The sequence below is a fragment of the Magallana gigas genome, chromosome 9 (assembly GCF_963853765.1).
Source record: "Magallana gigas chromosome 9, xbMagGiga1.1, whole genome shotgun sequence".
Lineage (NCBI taxonomy): Eukaryota > Metazoa > Mollusca > Bivalvia > Ostreida > Ostreidae > Magallana > Magallana gigas.
Genome location: NC_088861.1, coordinates 15,494,635 through 15,516,961, shown reverse-complemented (window position 1 = coordinate 15,516,961; position 22,327 = coordinate 15,494,635). Strand labels below are relative to the sequence as shown.

At 30.7% G+C, this 22,327-nt stretch overlaps 1 protein-coding gene across 1 annotated transcript; it reads right to left on the bottom strand.

Moving 5' to 3' along the window:
- Positions 1-9,105: 9,105 nt before the first annotated feature.
- On the bottom strand, positions 9,106-19,073 carry LOC117680590 (uncharacterized). Its single transcript, XM_066071594.1, has 6 exons — positions 19,007-19,073; positions 13,434-13,451; positions 13,008-13,343; positions 10,414-10,572; positions 10,186-10,270; positions 9,106-10,067 (listed from the first exon to the last, which is right to left on the bottom strand). The coding sequence occupies exons 1-6, from the start codon at positions 19,059-19,061 to the stop codon at positions 9,794-9,796; spliced, it is 927 nt and encodes a 308-aa protein (XP_065927666.1). The 5' UTR covers positions 19,062-19,073; the 3' UTR covers positions 9,106-9,793.
- Between the last annotated feature and the right edge of the window lie 3,254 nt (positions 19,074-22,327).

Sequence of the window (22,327 nt, the reverse complement as noted above, 5' to 3'; positions counted from 1 at the left end):
AAAAAAAAAAAGCTTTAAAATTTATAAGTTTCCTATATTGTTAAACAAAGTTTTTCTTCAAAGGAGATTCATGCAGTCTAAAAATGGCCATGACAGTCAGATCCTCTTTAAAATCTTTTTTTGAAATGTGATTTCATAAAACAGCAATGCTGGTTGTGAATTATTTAATGTGAATTGTTCATGCATTGTTTAAGTGAAGCCAAAACGGTATTTTAGGGCTTAAGATAGATAGATCATTTGAGTAATAATTCCAAACAGTGAAGGAGAGTTTTATCATTGTGGTTTAATAATTAATTCTTGGTGCTTCACTTGCATATCCAGTACTTATTTGTAAAAGAATTTATTTAATACGTAAATGCAAGCATAATTCAAGACCAATATAGAGTATATTCTGTCATCGCAAATAAATAGAATTTTATTATATAGTGACGTGTATCTTGAAAAAATTTCAAAGTGTGTTCACTCGTAATAATGAGATGAAGGTTACTCGTTGTGATAATTTTACTCTGGTACATTTTTTCAATATCAAACTCCCATAGACAATTTTTTAAAGTAAAAAAACTAAAAGTTCTCAGTAGTTTTAAAGGAAACTTAAAAATAAAAGACAATATATGATGATTATGACAATTTTAACTTTTACAATTCCTTTTTCTTAAAATTCGTTGTTTATTTCAATTTTTTTCCATCCCCCGTTTTTTTAGGTTTGAAGCCGAAAATATCGAAAACAGTAAGATATACAAAAAGTCGTCGCGAACGATTTTGTATATCATACCTTGAATTATCTAATTCCAAAATTTCTTATAATCAAAACGTAAATTTGATACAAGGGTCGTTTTGATATTTTGTATTTTGCAAGTGTAAACCGAAAGTAACTATATAAACCGGAAGTCCAAAAACGAACATTCGGGAGAATAATTAAACATTAAATTTATACTTTTTCTTCTGTTTTCAAAAATTCGCCAACGAATCCTTTTCGAGAATAATAATAATTAAACAGAACGAAAATAATAGGTGTCTTCGACCAAAAGTCGAAAAGCCCTAATTAAGCAGATGTCGTATCTTTTAAAAAAAAATGAAAACACGTCAGGTGATAAATTTTTTTGTCTCAGTAAAAGAAATATTCAGAACTTTTACTTTTTGGCTCTTAACATTTACAATCAACTTACCATATGTTGTCACAAAAATTGTACCGATCACAATCACGCAAAATGGACCTTTCATTTCTACCCTAAATCAAATCACAAAGAGTAGGAAGTTGAAAACAATTTTTTCGTAGAACCGGTGATACAAATTTAAATTTACAACCTGTTTGTTTGCTTCATGTTTTTACTGTATTTGATATCCTCTTCAGTTTTATACGGGGTTGTATAGTAGTTCATTGCTGCTTTCTAAACCCTTATACGGAAGTGTTAAGTGCACATCCGGAGATTCAGCTTTATTTTTCGATTCTTTCGTCTAAAGTTTATAAAAGAGATATCAAGATGCACAATATAAATAAAGTCTTTGTGATGTTCTCAAACACCATCATTTAATATTTTGAATATCATGTACATTGCAGATCTAAGACACTTTGTATGTTAAAAAATGTATGTTACATAATTTATTTATTATTAATTTTATTACATACATGATAAAGCTGCACACCACCAGAAAGACAAATAAAACAATACCTCCAGCTGTAGACAATGCGATAATATCGGAAGAGTTGGAGAGTTAGTAAATACATAAAATTCAACACAAGATCGGTTTTCCTTCAATTTTAATTGAATTAATAAATGATGATATCATTATAAAAATAAACTGAGTGAAAGATGACGTATTATGTGTTAAAGATTACATTTTCTCAAATTGCAATGAAAAAAAAAATCCACTGATGATCATGAAAATTCATCTTTTGTGTGTTATGGACCTTTTATGGTAGTGTTATATTTTGCTTTCAAAAAATAGGACAATGACCTACTTTTTGATTAATGGTCATTGAATATTTATTGGAAATTAAAGAAAAATCCTTAACAATTTTACACTATGATTAAATGGCAGTGACATTAATTAAATACAAAGAATGAAGTTTTCATTTAACATTTTTTTTATAATAATTCCACTCCGAATGTCCTCTATCAGTTGTAAAATCCTACTTATTTTTTATTCAATTAAACAAAAACTAAATGATAACAACGCTTAAACATTTATAGTATTTATACTAAGTATATTGACCTTACTATGCTTACATAAAATATCTCTGAGGTCAGTGGTCAAAATTTTGAGATATGGCGTCTTTTATTGCATGTTTTTAAGCATTTTCTATCTTTTTGTAGTGTGTGCCATACAATTACCTAAATGAAGATTTTTCTTAACTATGATGAACTCGACACGTTGAAAATTGATCATGTTGAGAATTGACCCCAAATCGGAGTTTTGATCTGAACTGGAACTTACTCTACACGGTTTAAATGTACAATCATGCACATATCTGGAAGTTTCAGTTTTAAAATTTTCATACTTTCCGATACATATGCGGACTTGGCTGATTTCTTTTAGGTTGATATGATGTCCGATTAATCATTTAATTTTGAGACTGAAAATATGATATCCATTTACTTTTACAATACTCTGTACGTAAATGAAGCTAAAAATTTAACAGTTTGCTGCGGAATGGAACAGGCGAGTCAGGCTAGAATACTTTTTGACATAGAATTGATTTTCATTCCCTCGTGTGAAAGAATTTAAACTTTTCATAATATCCGATAAATATATCTAACAAATATATTACCCGATAAGCACCTGACGTTGTATATTTTTCTAATAATTGAAAATATATAACCTCTATACAATTGTATTGGGTAAAGGGTATATATATATATATATATATATATATATATATATATATATATATATATATATATATATATATATATATATATATATATATATATATATATATATATATATATATATATATACACACACACACACACACACACACTTATTTCTATTTTTTTTTTTATGACTTAACAATTTTTCAAATTCTTGCCAGATTAAAGTTAAGCAGGATCAAAACCCTTTGCAGTTCTAAACAAAATAAAAAAAAAAAACCACAATAAAGAAACAATTGAACCATATAAACATGTACTACAGTACTACAGCTTATCACATATTTTTGCTATAGCTTTCATACTTCTTATACATGTATCTACAATTTTTCATTAGCATATTTTCGATCAAAAGCGTTTCTGTTATGATATTTTTTTATTCATGTTTATTTGGATTTGTGTTACTTTTATATTTACTGGAAACAATATATGCTCCACAGTAAGAACTACCAAGTTAAAAAGTTCATACATTTCTCTACTTTTATATTTTCTAAAAAAACTGATTGTTTATCAAATTTTATTAAAAAACAAACTGTCTCAAAATATATTCTTCAACTTCAGTCCATAATTCTTTTACTACAGTACATTAATATAAATGTTAAATACCCTCTTGATTTTTTTTTATTTACAGAAAATGCACACAGGAGACTCTTTTTTTGTTTTGAAAAGATATATATTTTTCGGAAAAATTCTATGAAGAATTTAGAATTCTCATCCATGTAATTTTCATTCTCGTATAGATTTAAAATAGAGTTCAAAGATTTTGTTCCGTGTTTCTTGTGCATAGTTATGGCCCTTTAATCTCTATCTTGATTTAGATGTACATGTTTCTCCCTGTTTGCAGCCTTTATACGCTCAATATTAATTAGCTAGTGGAAGTAAACTCAAGATATCTCTATTATACAATTAATAATAAACAGTAGGATATGATCAGGGATTACAAGCCCATATTCTTTTATGATTTGTAAGTTTGATATGTATAAATCTTTGTGTATACAATCTGGTCCTTACAGCAGTTCTTATACCTCGTTTTTTCTACTTATCAACAGACATATCTCAATAGCTGTTATACTTTATTGACACTCAGTGAAGAGATAACTTTTTTGATAAAGGAAACAAAAAGCAGCAAACACTGTGCCGGATAATTATGCCAGTGCCAAGGTGGCATTTTGCACCCGTCTAAGCTGCATATATCGAAAAATTCAAATATGCCATATGATTGACCATTGCTTACAGAGTTAACAACCACCTTTGTTATCATTGTATCTCACTTGTCAGGTGAGATTGTATCTCACCTGTCAGGTGAGATATTTACCTTTCAAAAACAAATTCCTATAGGAAAAACAATATTCCTATAGGTAATTTGAAATTTCCAATCGGAATACAAGAACTTTCTATAGGAATTTTAATTCTGATAGGATTTGATAAAATCCGATAGGAAAACTTAATATCCTATAGGAAAACTACATGTCTGAATCAAATTCCTACAGGAAATACTATTCTCCTACAGGAAATATAATTCCTATAGGACTTTTAAAAAATCCTACAGGATTGTCAATATTTACTGTAGGGGAATCAATTCTTCTATGGGAATTATCATTTTTCTATGGGATATTTATTTTTAAAGGTAAATATCTCACCTGTCAGGTGAAACACACTAAAAACAAAAGTGGTTATATACTCTCTAGACAATAGTCTATAATTTGGTATAAATGGATTTTTCCTAAACTGCATCTTAAGCGGGTGCAAAAATGCCACCTTGGCACTGGCATAATTATCCGGCACAGTGTTAACTGTTGTTTACTTTTCGAAACTGCTAAACATGAATATGATGGCCTGGAACTTAAATCAGAAATCCAAGTAAAGTTTAAAGTTATGTAAGAATATGCCAGTATTATTTACTTGATTCAAATGTCGTTTTTAAACACCAGAGTTATATTCAAATGGAGTTAATGCCAAAGCCTTTTTAGTGTTAATGTTTCTTTGCAACTTGCTCTGTTATATACCGAAGTTTTTTTTTCCATTATTGATTGATATCGTTCCTATTCAGTCATGGTTGAATAATGTACTTTAGTAAAAGAAATATATATCTTTTCTTTTTTATTTGAAATTTAAAAAAACAGACTGAAATAATGATAATAGGCAATGACAAGTGATCAAAAAAGCGAACTGAAGCTGGTTATTTGTACAAGGCTAAACGATAAAAAAATCTAAATACCAAGCAGGCAATGCAATCCCCCATCACCACCATCCCTGTATCCACCTTAAAAAAAGAATGGACCAAAACATGTACACATAGAATATGTAATAAAATTTAGTCAATATTTATTTTCTAGGGGTGTTTTTTCTACAACCCACACAGAGAACTATGACCGTAATGCCATAATTTCTACGATGTAATCCATTTATTCTACACTTCTACAATTCAGTGGGTCATTTTTCTACGTAGAAAAATGACCCTCGGTCAATATTCTACAGGGGTCACTTTTCGTCGTTACACAGGCGTACGGTCTTTTGGTTAACCCTCATTTAACGGTATGATATAAATATCTAATTATTTGTTTCATTAATTTTGTTGCGATCATCAAATTACTTTTTTTTTTACTTTTTGCTAATGCAAAACTTACAAGTTAAACACTGTGACATGATTTCGAATAAATCAAAACTACACTTTAACCACAAATTGTCATTTTAATAATTCTTGACGACATGAAAACGTCATTTCAAGATTGAATTTTAATTTATTTAATACACAGAAAGTTGTATACAATTACCGTTTTGACTAAATGATACACATTAGATAAAGCGTCCTAGCATGCTGTTTGCTGACATATGTTCTGCTTTCGTATCATATCCAACTTCATTGCAGTTGAAACTAACTGCTACTGCTACTCTGGTATTATACATGGATGCTGTTACTTTAAATAATGTCACAAGGAGATCACCAACAAACAATGGCTTTTCAATACAGGTACATGGACGGCCTTTTTTTATTCGTATTACCGGAAACAAAATATCTAGATCTCATCGATCCATCATAGCTAATTATTGTTCTCGAAGCAGCTTCAAATTGAAGAACAGTGGCAAAGATGTTAAACTCAGATTTACCGGTTTTTTGCAATTTGTACAACTCCGTGCTTTCCTCTCCTTTATTTATATAGTTCGGCATTGTATATCATTGTGGATCTAACACACATCGTATTTAAATTAATTTCATTAAATGATTTTGAATTCTTACAACGTAATAATGTATTGAACGGAAGTCAGCTTGAAGATTATGCAAAGCTGTATATTCCATTTTTCATTACATCACATGCACTTTGATTGTCATGCAAACGTACATGTACTTCGCAAACTTTTTAACATTAATGTAACATGGATGATAATCCATGCACAGCCATTTACAACTAAACAAAACAAATTGCATATGTGATACAGATGACTTCACAAAACTCGTATCGACCTCCGGGACTGATACTGGATATCAACCCTAGGGCTGATACGGATCCGTATCACATCCCTTGCGGAAACTCTCTGCCTTTTTTCATTTGTGCATATTTACAGACTAAAAAATAAAATATTTGTTAAAGTCGACATTTTTAAGTACTGTTGAAAACTTCAAAAGCGACCAAATGTTTATGAGAAATAATCTTTTTAAACCTGGGAAATTCCGGTTCTAAAGCTACATGTTGGTTAAAACAATAAGATTTTATATTTTATTTAAAATATGTACATAGTCAGACTATTTTCAAATAATATTTAAATCAATGTTTAATTAATAAAGTATGTAATAAATATAATAATAGATACCCTTTTCCTATATCAAAGCCAGTATCAGCTTTCGACTAACATCATCTCTCGGGCCTTCGGCCCTCGGGCTGATATTGGAGTATTGCTGTAATATGGAAATGGGTATCTATTATTCTCTATTTGATATGAATTTTAACATTTTTATTCCTTTTCTTTGATCTTTGCGCACATGATATTAAAAAAATATCTTTATTTCATTAGGGTATGAAATTTTTATGAGACATATTTCGTATTGATAAAATTGTGATAAAAATTCGGTAAGATTTAAATTCACTTGACTTCCGAATCAAATGCCGTAATATAAAACAATTGACTGCTAACACTGATTACCGGTATTAAAGTACAATAAATTGAGTCCATAATTTTTGTAGTTTAGTAGATTTATATCTAACCTTTATCTTAATCATTAACTGCACGTGCCATTGGCGTATAGAACGGTGAGTTCTTTCCTCATCGACATGCATTTTATCAGGAACTGGAGCTAAAAAATGATAAACGATATGAGAAATGTGTATTTATCAGAAAATACGATTTTTTAAAATCCAGAATGCGATATATTTGCTATACATTCACAATTTTAAATTTAAAAACACAATAAGACATCACGTAATAAATTTTCCAGAATATATATCAAGTCCTAAGACTCATGTTCTAATTTTACTTGATATCCTCTTCAGTTTTACAGGGGGTGTATAAGGGGTTGTCTGGTTCATGTAGCTCATTTTGCGGCTGTCATAAACCTTATACGAAAGCGTTAAAGCAATATGATCTGCATTTTGCATGTTGATTTTTTTTTAACCAAATGTTCTCTTCTACTTAAATGACAAATCATCATGGTTTTTGGGAGTTGATTTTAATCAATTCTCCTTTGCAGTAACTCAGGCAAACCAAAAGTGAAACAGTGTTTGGACCTAAGCACAAATCAACACCGCTGACAACATTTAGTTCTAATCAATAAATTCGATGTAATGAGTTCTTCAAGGAAACGCATTCATAGATACCTTGTAAAAAGGCAGATTTTAAATGGTACGAACAATTTAGATATTTTTTGAAGTCGTACATTTTATGTATTCCTACGCCAGAGTTCAATATAGTCTCGTTCAACCAGAAATCTTCGACAATCATAGAGTCTTTCTTGCTTGTCGGAGATTAACGGATACAGTTGAGAGCCTGGTTAAACGATAGTAGAGTTCAATTTTGTTTGGATCCATATTATGTCTAATAAGTATTTCGATTACTAATACGTAGTTTGATGGAATATTTCTTTGAATATTTCACAACATGATTGATATTGGATTTTCACGAAATTCCTGTAGGATTCATATTATAAAAATGTGCGTAATTCAAATACTTATAGGAATTTACTTGCCATGCAGAATAACATATCGTTGATTTTAAAATAAATAAAAATCGATAAATTCAACTCCCGTCAGTACTTCAGTACTTTGATTAAATTTGTTAGCCATAGTTTTGTGGAAAAAGCCGTTAAGAAGCTTTTTTGGGGAATTATTGTCTGTACAAAAACTGATTTGCTATATATTCCTTAGAAGAGAAATATTTCCTTTGACAAAAATTCATGTTTTTAAATATTATTTATCATAAAAGTTTAAGTTATATGCAGACGTATCATACCAGCAGGTTTTAGCAGCAAAAAAATGTACATCATGCACATGCACAATATAAATAAAGTCCTTGTGATATTCTTATTCATAATCATTTAATTTTTCTAAATATCATTTGGCAAAAAAAAAAAAAAAACCTAACAAGTTGTTGCTTATGTTTGTACGTCGCAGATCAAAGACACTTTGTATGTAAAACAATTTATGTTACATAATTTATTACATACATAATAAAGCTGCACACCACCAGAAAGACAAATAAAACAATGCCTACAGTTGTGGACAGTGCAATAATATCGGAAGTCCATCGGAAGAGTTGGAGAGTTAGTAAATACATACAATTCAACACAAGATCGGTTCTCCTTCAATTTTAATTGATCACAATGATATCATTATAATTAATAAACTGAGTGAAATATGACGTATTTTGTGTTATAGATTACATTAACTCAGAATGAAAAAAAATCCACTGACGATAATGAAAAATCATCTAAATTGTGTGTCATAGACCTTCATGGTAGTGTAATTTTTTGCTTTCAAAAAGTAGGACAATGGCCTACTTTTTGAGTTAATGATCATTGAATATTTATTGGAAATTTTTAAAAAAATCTTTAAAAAAATGTACACTGATTGAAAGTTTCTTAATTGTGAAAATAATCAAAATTGCTTAACACTTTTACAATAAAATATAGTTCATTAATGGCAGTGACACTAATTAAATACAAAGAAATAATGTTAATGTGCCGCCTCAGTTATGTATTTTATTTGTGTTCGTAAGAAGTGTTTTCGTCATTACTGTCAAATGACGTCATTAAACTTTGAGTGTGTCATGCCGCGCACCATGTTGTTGTTGTTTTTGGAAAGTAATATTGGAGAAAACAGTTCTTTACCCATGTAGAATAAATTGGTTAACTGACTGTAATCTTATTTGGCATCCCACGGATCAACAATATTAGTTAGTGACAGTACATTTAAAGAACCATCCCTACAGATACTGTCGGATACTTAGAGAAGATATTTTTAGATCCAGAGAAAAAGGATTTGTTCCTACCAGAGCGAAAAATGACACCAAAAGAATATACTTGTGCTTAGAAAATGTTGTTAGGATATATGTACCTTGAATAAATGTTCAGACAATCACAAAAAAATTAATCTAAAAATTAACCTGTGATGCATATTTGCGAGAAAACATAACATCAATAAATATTACAACTAATGATAAATATACATAATTGTTTGTACTAGATAAAGTCAAGCAATATTTATAAAAAGAGTAGAAAAGAAAAACGTAAAACTATATGAAATAAACAATGTCATAAAATGTTAGCTCTCTAAGTTTGTTTAATTTCGGCAAAACAGACACCTTCAGTTATTTTATTTTTGTTAATGGTGGTTGAGTGTTTTGTGGCAGCAGTGTTATATTCAACTTCCATGTAGAAAAGACCATCTTCATTACGTTTCCTTACCAGAACCTGTGCTGTGCCTCTGTTTGGTTTACAAATTTACATAAACATCACCAGCACTGACCTCAGGTGTATCGTCACTACTTCTTTTTGGAACAGCATTGACGGGCATTGAAGACGCACCATGATCTATGGGTTTATTGATTAGAAGAACGTCATAGTTCGAGTTAATTTCTAATTTGTCCAAAGGTTGTAAAGAGAGATATAGTAGGTCGTTGGGCAATTCAGGGTTGCTATCGAAGATTTCAATTTTATGGACTTTGTCTACTTCCGAAGATCTTTCCTTGTTTTTTGCACTCCTCGATCTGGGAGATTATAACAAAAACATTTACTGATAACCAACAGGTTAAAAATATTAAGAGTTAAAATATAATTGTTGTTTAAACTATATTATCATTGTATTTAGAAGTAAATATTTAATACCTCTTCATTTTCATTAATACTAGAATAAGAACAACAAGCCCAACAAGTATTATCGCGCCTCCAGCAACAGAGCCGACGATAATATCTGAAAATTGGAAAAAAGAGTCAGATTTTTGTGTACATTCTAACAATTTTTTTTATAATAAGATTGTTTAACTGCATAATTACATATCATCTCTGCATCATCTTGTGTCGACTCCACCAACAAAGAATCAAAACTTGTATTACCCGTGTTTGAAGACCTGGTGGCATCAGTCTTTTTGTTGTTGACTACCACTGATGTAGACTCTTTTTGTGATGTAATAATGGGCGTTGATGATACAATTGTTGTAACTGTTGTTTCTGATGGAGATCCGCATATGACTTTTAAATTCCCATCGATTCCACCTTTAAAACCAGTAACACAAGAATATATAATTGTCAATCTTGTAGAACAAGCCAGTGGCTATCGTACTGTCTTGTAGTTACTTATTTGGTATTTGCTATTTCAAAACCATATAGGAACAACACCGAATTTTAGATGTGATTATTTAAACAATAAAATGCTCTCTTTGGTGATTATTGCGGACTATAAAGGTAGCTACATCGCATAAAACAAATACATATCCCGCTTTTTTCCCTGTAATAATCGCTACCCTTATAACCCATATGAATCATTTAAGAAGGCATCTACGAAGGAATTTTATTGGTTTCTTCTCGCAAAATTTTGAATTGATCGTTAAGAGTATGTGCCAGTCAAAGTAACTTAATTATTGTTAATTTACACCGGTACGTTAGATGAAAGAAAGAATCAAATTATATTGAAATTAATATGGATATTCTTTGCAGTCCTTGGCTTTTCTTAGGTTTCGGACGTTTTTTAGCGTTTAATAAACTCGCTATTACAGAACAGTGTAGATTTCAAGTCAGGCATCACAATTGCTTGTCTAAAAAAATAGAGGAGACACTAAAGCCGAGATCGTTGCAAAGCAAGGAGTGAGTCTTTCTTGGCAGCTGCGTTATAAACATGACGTAATACAAATTGATAATCTGGCAATGTTACAATTTTAGATTGTAGGTGTAGGTTCTTATTATAAGAGACAACTGCTTTCCATATACATTTTATACATAATGAAGTGCCAGTGACACCCAATACTATTGCTCTCGATTAAAGCCAAGTTTAGATGCAATACTGTATCTCCTCGAGAAACTCTTGTTGACGATCGTAGACAAGCGGTTCAATGCATACAAATAAAAAGCTATAAACAAAAAGGCTGTATATTAAATGCGCACAAAAAGTTGCCTAAATTGATCTTAAAGTTGCTTAAACCAACTTAGGATTATAAATACCCGAATTTACTGTGGATCTATAGTAAGCCAAGTTGTGATGTATACATTTATGTTACTTGATATACCATCGACATATTATGTTATTATATGCCAAAAAGTCAAGATTAATTCTGTAAGTCTGATGTAATTAATTATGTTTACCGCATTGAATTTGTAAACATAAAGGTACTATTTTTGCTTATTTCGAAAGAAGGGGACCGTTTCACTTAACTGTCTTTTGACTAAGATTTATCTTAGGACGAAGCCTTTTCATAAAATCTCATCATTTCTGTTCCAAAAAACTGTCGTATCTTATGATTATTTAAGATCTTTCAGAATGTTCAGACAACTATATACATGTGTTAAGCCCATGGCAGCAGCCAATGTTTAGGTTCAAAAGAGAAGGTTGAAAATTATTCCACTTAGCACAGCCTTTTATTTTCATGCTGTCGTGGATTTTTTTTAGCATTGTAGTTTTAATTAAGTAAATAATATCCGAAACATCCATGGCATTTATCACCCTGTAGCGTAGAGATTCAAGAAAATAATCTACAACTGCATTGACTGTAATATATGTCGTTTACTATCTCTCATGGCAAAAATCTTGATAATTATTTATAAATGTGCAGTGATCTTACACGAAAATCATAATTCAAAGGTCAAGACCATAGATGTAGCAGACTTATGTCTCTTCTATATTGTCTTCCTTTGTCCATTACAGTTTTAGTATACTAGAAAATGTAAGTTGTGTGTTGTGGCCTTTAACTATTTATTACAGTTAACGGTTAAATAACGCGATTTTCTCATTAATGTACTGAACAGTTGTGACATTAAAACAGAAACAGATTAAAAATATGCTATACAATGTTTTGAGAAGTCTTTCTTCTTGCTATGAAAATTCATTATCACATATTTGGCTTTCGCTTTTAAACAGTTGTTGGAAATTCTTCATATTTTAGTTGCATTACAAACAAATTATTAATGCGCTACTAAATTAATAGAATCAGGTACCATTTTTTCTTCATAAAAGAGTTAATCACTGGATTTTTATATATATATCTTTTTCAATACGGGTCTGAGACATGCCATTATTAATTTACTATACAATACTAGTAGTAGCATATTTCATCATGGCTACTATCATTGACAATCCTTTTTAGACACGAAGCTGCAAAGAAAGACCTTTTCGTTGCTTTGAAACGAGATTGCACTAGTTTTGTTACTTTCTGAATTTACGGCAATTATTCAATTTACAGCTACATTAACGTTATATTTAATATATGACGTATTCTTACGCCAAGTAACATTTACATGGCGTAAGAAGACACACTGTAGAATCAGAAATTACATGTATAAAGTTCATGTTTGATATCCACCGCATACGGAGCTACATGTACACATGTGATAAATATATTTAAAATCAAAACAACAGAACAACGATTAAAACTGTACCGGTTTCATTAATACTGTCTGAATTGTTGAGTTATTTAAAAAAACCATATACATCATTTTACCAACTCGTTGAAATCCCATACAATGTTGGAACGTTCCTGATGTAGATGAAGATACGTATCTTGCTCGTACGTCCACTGTTTGATTGATTGTGACATTTATTAACAGAAATGACATATCATTCGTTGGACAACTAATTATCGATGTATTTTGAACAACTACTTCTGTGTAACATGTATATTTTGCTTCTGCTTTTCTGGAAAACACAAACAGTTCACCATCAAATGACGGGGTCACAGTACAAGTACAAGGACGACTGATTTTATAGAAATCCACAAGGACAGTTGGTCCGTGTTTCATCATTCCTTCACAGCTAGATAGTAGTGGCCTGTTTTCAACTGCATAGAAAGGACACATTTAATAAACAAACATTTTTTTTTCAATATTGACTTGAAATTTCTACAAAATTTATGACGTCATGTACTCACCATGAAATGGACATTGTCCTTAAAGAAAAGAAAATATGATTCCTTAAATCTATTTTACATAATCGTCAACACAATACAATCTGGACAACAGTTTGTAATTACAGGTTTTGAAAACAAACATATGTAATATAACTCATGCATTAAATTCGTTTAACAAATTCAAAATTATTTTGATAGGGCTTAAATAGATTTCTGTACCTAAAGAACATCAAGTCAATTTTTAATAGGCCTTAACGTTGACTTGAATGTCATAGCCAATACACAAAATTAACAAAATTATCAATAATGAACAATAATTAATTACCCCCCCCCCCCCCACCGGGCGGTTGCTAGTGCTAGACTTGCTTTTGTGTGCTGACATCATCGTGTGCCTCGACAATTTTGTGTATTAGCTGTGGCACTTAAGTGAAGCAGGAAAAAACTTACCCCTGTAGAAAGATGACCTTTCCATAAACACGAAAAGATTATGGATTACCCCATATATCAAAAACTGGTAATCGAAGAATGGCTTATATTTTCACGAAAAAGACTTAGAAGGCAGCGAGCGTAGGATTATGAAAACTTCCTATTTACATTTTTGGGGAAAAGTTATTTTTGCGTTAATATTGTTTTCTTCCACGCACTAGATATATATCGATATTCTATACATTTGCTGTAATGTTGTATTTGCTGCTCATATTTGGACATATTTTTTTTCAGAGCAATGGTAAACAGGGTATGTGACTATATAGATTGGTTGAATTTTTAAAAAAAATAGTACATCTGAAAACGTTGATAAAGTACAAAGAAATTGCAGTTACATGTAGTTCACATTATAGAGTATTCTTTACATACATGTATACACAATTTTAATTACAATTTTATGTACAAGTAAACACAGTACATCTGTGATCACCTTGAAGAGAAGGACTGAAGAATTATGTTTAACATTGAATTTTTAGGGAATTTGTGTAGCCAACAAATTGAACATTAGATATATATTCACAAACTAACATAAATAAAGGAAATAGTCAAAGAAATTAGCTTTAAAATTTATTAGTTTCCTATAATTTTATACAAAGCTTTTCATCAAAGGAGATTTATACAGTCTACATGTAAAAAGGTCCACTTCATTTTTGTTTTTTTTTAAATGTGATTTCATATAACAGAGAGCAAAGTTAGTTTTGAATTATTTCAAGTGAGGTTTTCATGCATGTTTTAAGTAAAACAGAAACGGTATTTTAGAGCTCAAGAAAGAAAGAAAGATAGATTATTCATGACCAATATACTGTATCGATCAGACCCAACCTAACAGAAAGTAAACCCCAACTAAACCCAGGGTTTACTTTCTGGGTTTACTCTGGGTTTACTAGAGTGGACACAGAGTAAACCCATAGTAAACCCAGAGTGGACACAGAGAGTAAACCCCGTTCAGAAGTATACCCTGAAAGCAGACGCTACATGTGTATTCGGAATATACAAGGGGCAGGAATCGCAGGCAGTAGGATTTTCAGATAAAATACAGGTCTGCTTCACACTTCAGTGCTTATAGTTGACTCAAGCAATTCTCGAGTAAACCCAAAGTAATCCCCGAGTAAACCCAAACTAAACCCCGAATGGGCCCAAATTTTCAAAAAGTAAACCCAAAGTAAACCCAGAAAGTAAACCCAGGGTTTAGTTGGGGTTTACTCTGGTGTTAGGTTTGGTCTGATCGGTACTACATTTGTATGAGTATATATGTCTTCGCAAGTTAACAAATTTCATTACATGTATACAGTGACTTGTTATCGCTCGTAATACTGAGATGAATGTAACTTGTTGTGATGAAAATTATACGTCGGTACCTTTTGTCAATATCTTACGGTGGCTGCTGTAGGATCCTATAGCAGCCACCATAGTATTTTTTTCTAAAAAAAGTGAAAACACGTCGGGTGATAAAAAATCTGTCGCAGTAGAAGAACTATCAATTCTACTATTCAGTTCTTAACATGTATAATCAACTTATCATTTGTTGTTACAAAAACATACCGACAATCACACAAAATGAACCTTTCTTTTCTACCCTGAATCAAATCACACAGACCAGGAAGTTGAATTTTTTTCATATTAACAGTGTTACTTGTTTTTATCCTTGTCACTCTGTCTCTTTTTTCTTTCTTTGCAAAATCTGTCAACCTTAACGATATACATGTACCTATCTTTCTCTTCGTCGCCATTGTTGTTGTGATAGACTGAGCGTGTTTTCACGTGACCGATTTAAGGCAAAGTTTTTTTTTCAAATGTTGTATTTTTTTTAACTCCACAATAATTTTAATTTTTTTTTATTTATTTCTGTATCTTGTTAACCCGACTGATATAAACTGCGTAATTTATTGTGAAGATCTATCTTTATATAACATATTTAAATAAATAAATCAAATATTTCTTAGCATGAAAAAATGCGCCACATATACCTTTAATAGTACGTGACAATACTTTAAGATTACATAACACGATAGAAATTAATTGTAATACGCGTTGATGTGCCTTTAACAAAAAAATAACATAAGGAACAACATGTGTTTAAAAAGGTTAAGCATAAAATGTTGCTACTTCTGTTGTTACAAAAACATGTAGGCAAATAACTTACCCATTGATGATGTAATGAAAGCACTGGTTTTGATTTGAACATATTTTTTATGAAAGCACTGACTGCAAAGGCAAAGATAAACCTGTTCATTCTGTATAAATTTTTCATATCAGGAATAAAAATCTTTTTTAAAAACCCTGTTAAGGAATTCTACACTTAGTAATAAATGAACCCATACCGATCGTTTATTGCTGCTCATGAATCTTTCCCAGGTTACACTTTTTATCTTTTGATAGTTTCAACCGTAATACATATAATTTATATACTTGTCAAAAAAGTACATGATCAATTAAAACCAATGAGAGAAACTACCTAAAATTTCTTTATTTACACAATTCTTTTGACCCGGAGTAATTGACAGGATCAAAACAGATTTTCTACGGAAATTTATAGTATGAACAATCCACATCTTTTCTCCATTCAGAAGAACTCGGATCACCTCGCGCAATGCAACGTTAACATTATCATCCGGGGTACTCTCATGTCGTTTGCAATGCAAAATCCCCGTAGACAGTTTTGCAATACATAGACACATGACAAACAAGAGGGAACGTTTCAAAGGAGAAATATCCGATAAATATATGACAATAAGATATACAACTCAGAATTTATGTATGGTTACATGTAATAATACACTATGAAACAGAGTGAACGTGTATAGTTGCGTGGTTCCATGAGATACTTCCGAAAAAAAAAACCCCACATATAAAATACTTCCTGTCACAAGAGAATGATCGACTATGATGCACTTTTTTATTACCATTACCCAAGACAGTATACACATGGCTACCAATTGCGTTAATACAATTCACCTTAAAGAATGATATAATTGTATATATTTTCCTTGTAGCCGACTCCAGTTGTATTTAATTTTAATAAAACGTGGTAAATGCTTTCTTTTTGCTATAATAATAGTGATATGTACTGATTTATTGAGTCGGGCATATATTTTACAATGTACGTGTAACGTATTTGCTTATAAATCCTAAAACGTAAAATTTATTTATTAACAATCAATTTCCGTGTTAGAAAAATATCGTTATGTTCTTCCGTATAACGCGGGTTATCATTACTTTAAGAGGGCTGACTTTTCGTGGTCTTTTTTTTTTTTTAGACTGTATTGATCTTGTTTAGAAGTAGAGCTCTGAATAAAGATTAAGTAAAATACTTAAATTCAAAAGCTAAAATTTAACGAATTTTCTTTCCTAGATGTGAGTTTTAAGCTTAAAAAACAAAAAGTAGATCTAATGGTTAACGTGTGGACCACCAAGCGTCCCTAAATTGAAGTTAATTAGAGTGTCCACAGGGGACATGTAAGATTAAAGAGGAAGATATACATGAATTGATCATAAAAAGAATTTTGATAACCAGACGCGTCATTTTAGGGGCGATTTTTTTATTAGACATCTATGTACACATACTAACATCAATAAAAGGAATAACTAAAACAAATAGCTTTAAAATTTATCAGTTTAATTCCTATATTTTTATGCAAATATTTTTTAAAGCAGATTTACAGTCTAAAATTGGCAATGACCATTAGGCCCTCTTCAAAATCTTTTCTTTGAAATGTGATATCACAAAACAGAGACCAATGTCAGTTTTGAATTATTTTCAGTGAATTTTTCATGCATTTTTTTAAGTGAAACGGAAATGGTATTTTAGAGCTTACATTTAAGATAGATATATAGATAGATTGATCATTCGAGAAATAATTCCTAACAGTTTAATAATTACATTGTTATAATTGGTGCTACACTTACATATCGAGTTATTTGTAGAGGAAATCATGTATTACGTAAGTGCAATCATAATTCATGACCTATATAGAGTATATCATCGCAAATAACATAATTTCATTATATAGTGACTAGTGTATCTTGAAGACATTTCAAAGTGTTTTCATTAAAAAAAATGAGATGAAGGTTACTCGTTGTGATGAGAATTATACTTCGGTACATTTTGTTTATATCTTACGGTGGCTCCTATAGGATCCTATAACAGCACGGAAGTATCTCGACCCCCGGTCATAATTCTACGGGGGTCTATTATTATGCCGGCCGATAAAGTCTAGCGAGCTACTTCCGTAAACATTGCTCTCACCAAGTGGGAAAATCGACGATATTTTGAAACGAACTCTAACCGTTTAAAACGAAAACTGAAAGCATGAGGACAACATTAAAGGGGCATGGTCACGATTTTGGTCAAATTTTATTTTTCTGTTTTTATCATTTGCAATGCTTTAGAAATGCATTTCTAATGATCAAATGAAATTTGGGTGCCAGTCGTTGAGTTTTAAGCAAGATACAGGGCTCACAATTCTTCGTCATGTACACAAGGGTCGTGCCCTGTTTTTGTTTACATAGGTTCAATAAACCTATATATACTCTATTATTAAACAGTTCCTAACGATTAACACATTTTTTTAGGTCTAAAACTGGAATTTTCACTTCAACATTCGAAATGTAAATAAACGCTTTGTTTACATAGTGAAGAATTGTAAGCTCTGTAACTCGCTTATAACTCATCAAATGACACTGGAATTTTGGTTGCCTATTTAAAATGCCTTACTTAAGCATTGTAAATATTAAAATCGATAAAATGATTTTTAATCAAAATCGTGACAAGCCCCTTTAATATTTAATTCATACAAAACCGAGTAAGTTTTGGTGTTAACATTATCTTATTGACATTATTCTATACATATTACATGCACGATGTGACACATAATTTAATTTAGGAAGTTATTTTGTTCTTCCTTTCATCATCAAACCAAATGTTTGAGGTCATATCAATACATTAGACACACAGGATATGAATTAACTAAGAAAGGAAGTAAAATTAAAACGCATATTATATCTTTCTAACAAAAGATAAAAACACGTCAGTTGATAAAAAAATCTGTCGCAGTAGAAGAAACATTATGTACGTTTACTATTTGACTCTTAATGATCGATCAACTTACCATTTGTTGTCACAAAAAACATACCGATCACAATCACACAACATGAACCTTTCATTTCTACCCTCAAATCAAATCACACAAAGTAGGAAGTTGAAAACAATTTTTTTTCATAGCACCAGTGTTATTTATTTAGTTTTAAATTGACAACCTGATTGTTTTCATACGAGTTCAGTCAGCATTCAGATTACACACTTTTAAAAAAACAATCAATGTGTGTGTTATTTCCGTTATATCATTGATCCGTTGTCACTGAATTTGCTCTTTTGATGTTTCATTGTGGACAACTGTTGAACGAAATCTATAATGCGCAAATTACCACTTAACATATTTCTATCATTCTTGACATGACCTTTAATCTTTATATATTTAAGCAAATCAAGATATGCTTTGCATCTTATTTTTGTGTTTTAAGACCGGTCATACTAAAACACGACTGCAGGTGAAAACGCACCTACCGAGAGAAAACCACACGCCTGCCGATTACCTTATGGATAATCTAAATATTTTCTTCATAAATCAGCACAAAATTAGTAAAAATTTGGTTTCTTACATTAAATCACATGCACTTTGATCGTCATTCAATAATACGTTTACTGCGCAAACATTGTCACAGTTATTTAATAAACATGGATCATAATTAACGTACAGCTATTTATAACTAAACAAACAAACTGCAGACAAGTTAACTTTGTTCACATCAATACAAGCCGTTCCTAGGACGTCCTGGATTTATTTCTTTATTTCAATTCATTAAATACTGTTAGGTAAATTTATTATAATGTAAACATTTTTATTCCTTTTCTTTGAGGTTTTCTCACATAATATTTAAGTATGTTTAATTCCATTTGCGTATGAAATTTTTATGAGACATATTTTGTGTTGATAAAATTGTTATTAGAAAATCAGGAACATTTAAATTCATTTGACTTCCGAATCAAATAGAGTAGGAAAATGAGGCATAGACCTTGACATATATTCTTGAAATTTTAGTATGTGAGTGTCTTATGATGATTTTTAATTTTCAAATTGTAAATGTATAGCAAATTAAATATATCACATTGTATATATAAAAATTATTTGTACTGATGAAAACACATTTCTCATATCGGTTATCAACTTTTAGTTCTAGTTTATGATATAATATATTAAGTCGATCAGAAAAAAATTAACCGTTCTATACGCCAATGACACGTGCAGTATATGATTAAGATAAGAGTTAATCTACTTCCTTATTGCTAAAATAATGGACTTAATTTATTGTGCTAATATCGGTTATCATTTGAGAACTGTCTATTGTTTGAGATATTATAAACATTGTACTTAATAAGCCACGGTCACACTGTCACGATTATTACTACGATTGCCCACGAATTACTAAAAGTTAAAAATCGCCATTATTCGCTATTTCAGTCTTGCGATAATTCTACAGACAATGTTTTTTTCGAATCTAAGACACTCGACTACGATATCTGCTTGACAATGTACATTTTTTTGCGATTTTGTGCAACAGGACGAGCTGTGGCGATTCAGGTACGAATTTCGGCGATTAAGTAACGAACGCATTGATATCTTCCAACGAGCAAGCAAGATGGAAGACGATTTTTATACGATACTCTCACCAATGATTACGGAATTGTAAGATTGATGCATGTAAATACGTTTTTGACGATTATATATCTGGTATGTTAATTAATAAAGTGATTAAATAACAAAAACAAATAAATGATTGCATTGTTGCTTGGAAGCATTTTTAATTTCACATAACATAAGATCTAGATGAATAACGCAATTAGAGTAATATTCATACATATTATAAAAGATATATGAAAACACATACACGTTGATGATTTGTGAGTTACGATTGCCAAAAGAAAATGACTCGCTTGCTCAAGCAGGATGAAGATTTTGTTCTGCAATGATGCATCGTAGTTGCCTTCACACAATGTAGCTTGTATAAATCAAAACAAAAAAGTGCGTTAATTTTTTTATTATCCCTTTTTAATATTTAAAGTATGGTAATACGGCAAACGTAATTTGAATTAATGCAAAAATAAGTAATGTTTCTTAAACCACATAAAAATTATCAAGCACATTTTAATTAAGATAATATTTACATTCAGGGTATATTACTCCTTACATTTTTATTGGAAAGCTGCAACATTTAATTTTCTATAAATACACTTTGCTAATTTATGCACCTTAAGCTCAAATATAAACGTTTCCACGTGTTTTGAGCATATTTTTTTCTTTACGATTAAACGAAACTTTCAATTTTACATAACCAATTTGATATGTACTTTTAAAAACAGTCATTAATATATATCTATCCTTGATAAAAAAAAATTTCCTTAAAGTTTCTGGCACTTTATTTTTTGTCGCGGAAGCTAAATAAATAACATATTAATATGCATGGCTGTTCCATATTCCTGACAAAGAGCGTAAATAATTGCTTTATAGCGGCGATACACAACATTACCTACAAATAGACATTAGTATTAAAATAAAAATATAAGCATTGAATGCTTAGTTTTGGATTTCGTCGGTCCTATGACCGCGTAAGCCCGGTATGATAATTTGTCTGCAACGCTTGATGTGTCATAGGACTGATGACATTAAAAAATAAGCATTCAATGCTTAATTAAAAGCATATACAAACCAAATAACAATATTAATAGTGCAGTCGAACTCTTCTAAACTGGTTTTATAAAATACAAGTTACTTTCTATACACATCACTAGCATACTGTTGATCAGTCAAGAAATAAAAAAAGCACAAACAACACCATTTAAATAGTAAAGAAAAGGAGTGGTACATCAACATAAGTTTGTAAAAAAAAAGTTCAATCATCACTTTTTAAAAATTTTGCTTTGAAATCTTTATCAAAAGCAAAAAAGGGTCACAAGCATTATTTTACAAGCACTTTCCAATGCGGAACTTTTTTGGCTTTTAAAGGCAAAACAAACAATAATATTAATGTTTACGTATTGTCAGCATATGCATGGAAAATGAAATGTTTACTTATCATCAGTTATCACACTCATGCTATGATACATGTACTCTTAACGTATTACACTTGGCTGTGTATTCTTTCAAGCATTTTGTTTTGGCGAAAAGCCGTTTCCGCTAAATCAAGATCATCGCTAAATGCTTATAATTTATGTAAAAGAACAGGCACGTTGAGAAAAACGCCAATTCAAATCCACGCTAGTTTGTTGAAAAATCGTTCTCCACCAAATATTGGACACGCTGGATATAATAGGTTTACAGTATTTTACAAATTGTTTCAATCTGTTTTCTGGGCATTCCAATGTCATGTGTTAC

Bases quoted from the DNA above. Each gene is read 5' to 3' on its own strand.
- LOC117680590 (XM_066071594.1), bottom strand. From the start codon at position 19,061: ATGAAAGGTTCATGTTGTGTGATTGTGATCGGTATGTTTTTTGTGACA. The intron at 10,271-10,413 runs GTAATACAAGTT...TCCAATTTTCAG, and splicing joins CACCAGGTCTTCAAACACGG to ATATTATCGTCGGCTCTGTT. The intron at 10,068-10,185 runs GTATTAAATATT...ATAATCTCCCAG, and splicing joins GTATTAATGAAAATGAAGAG to ATCGAGGAGTGCAAAAAACA.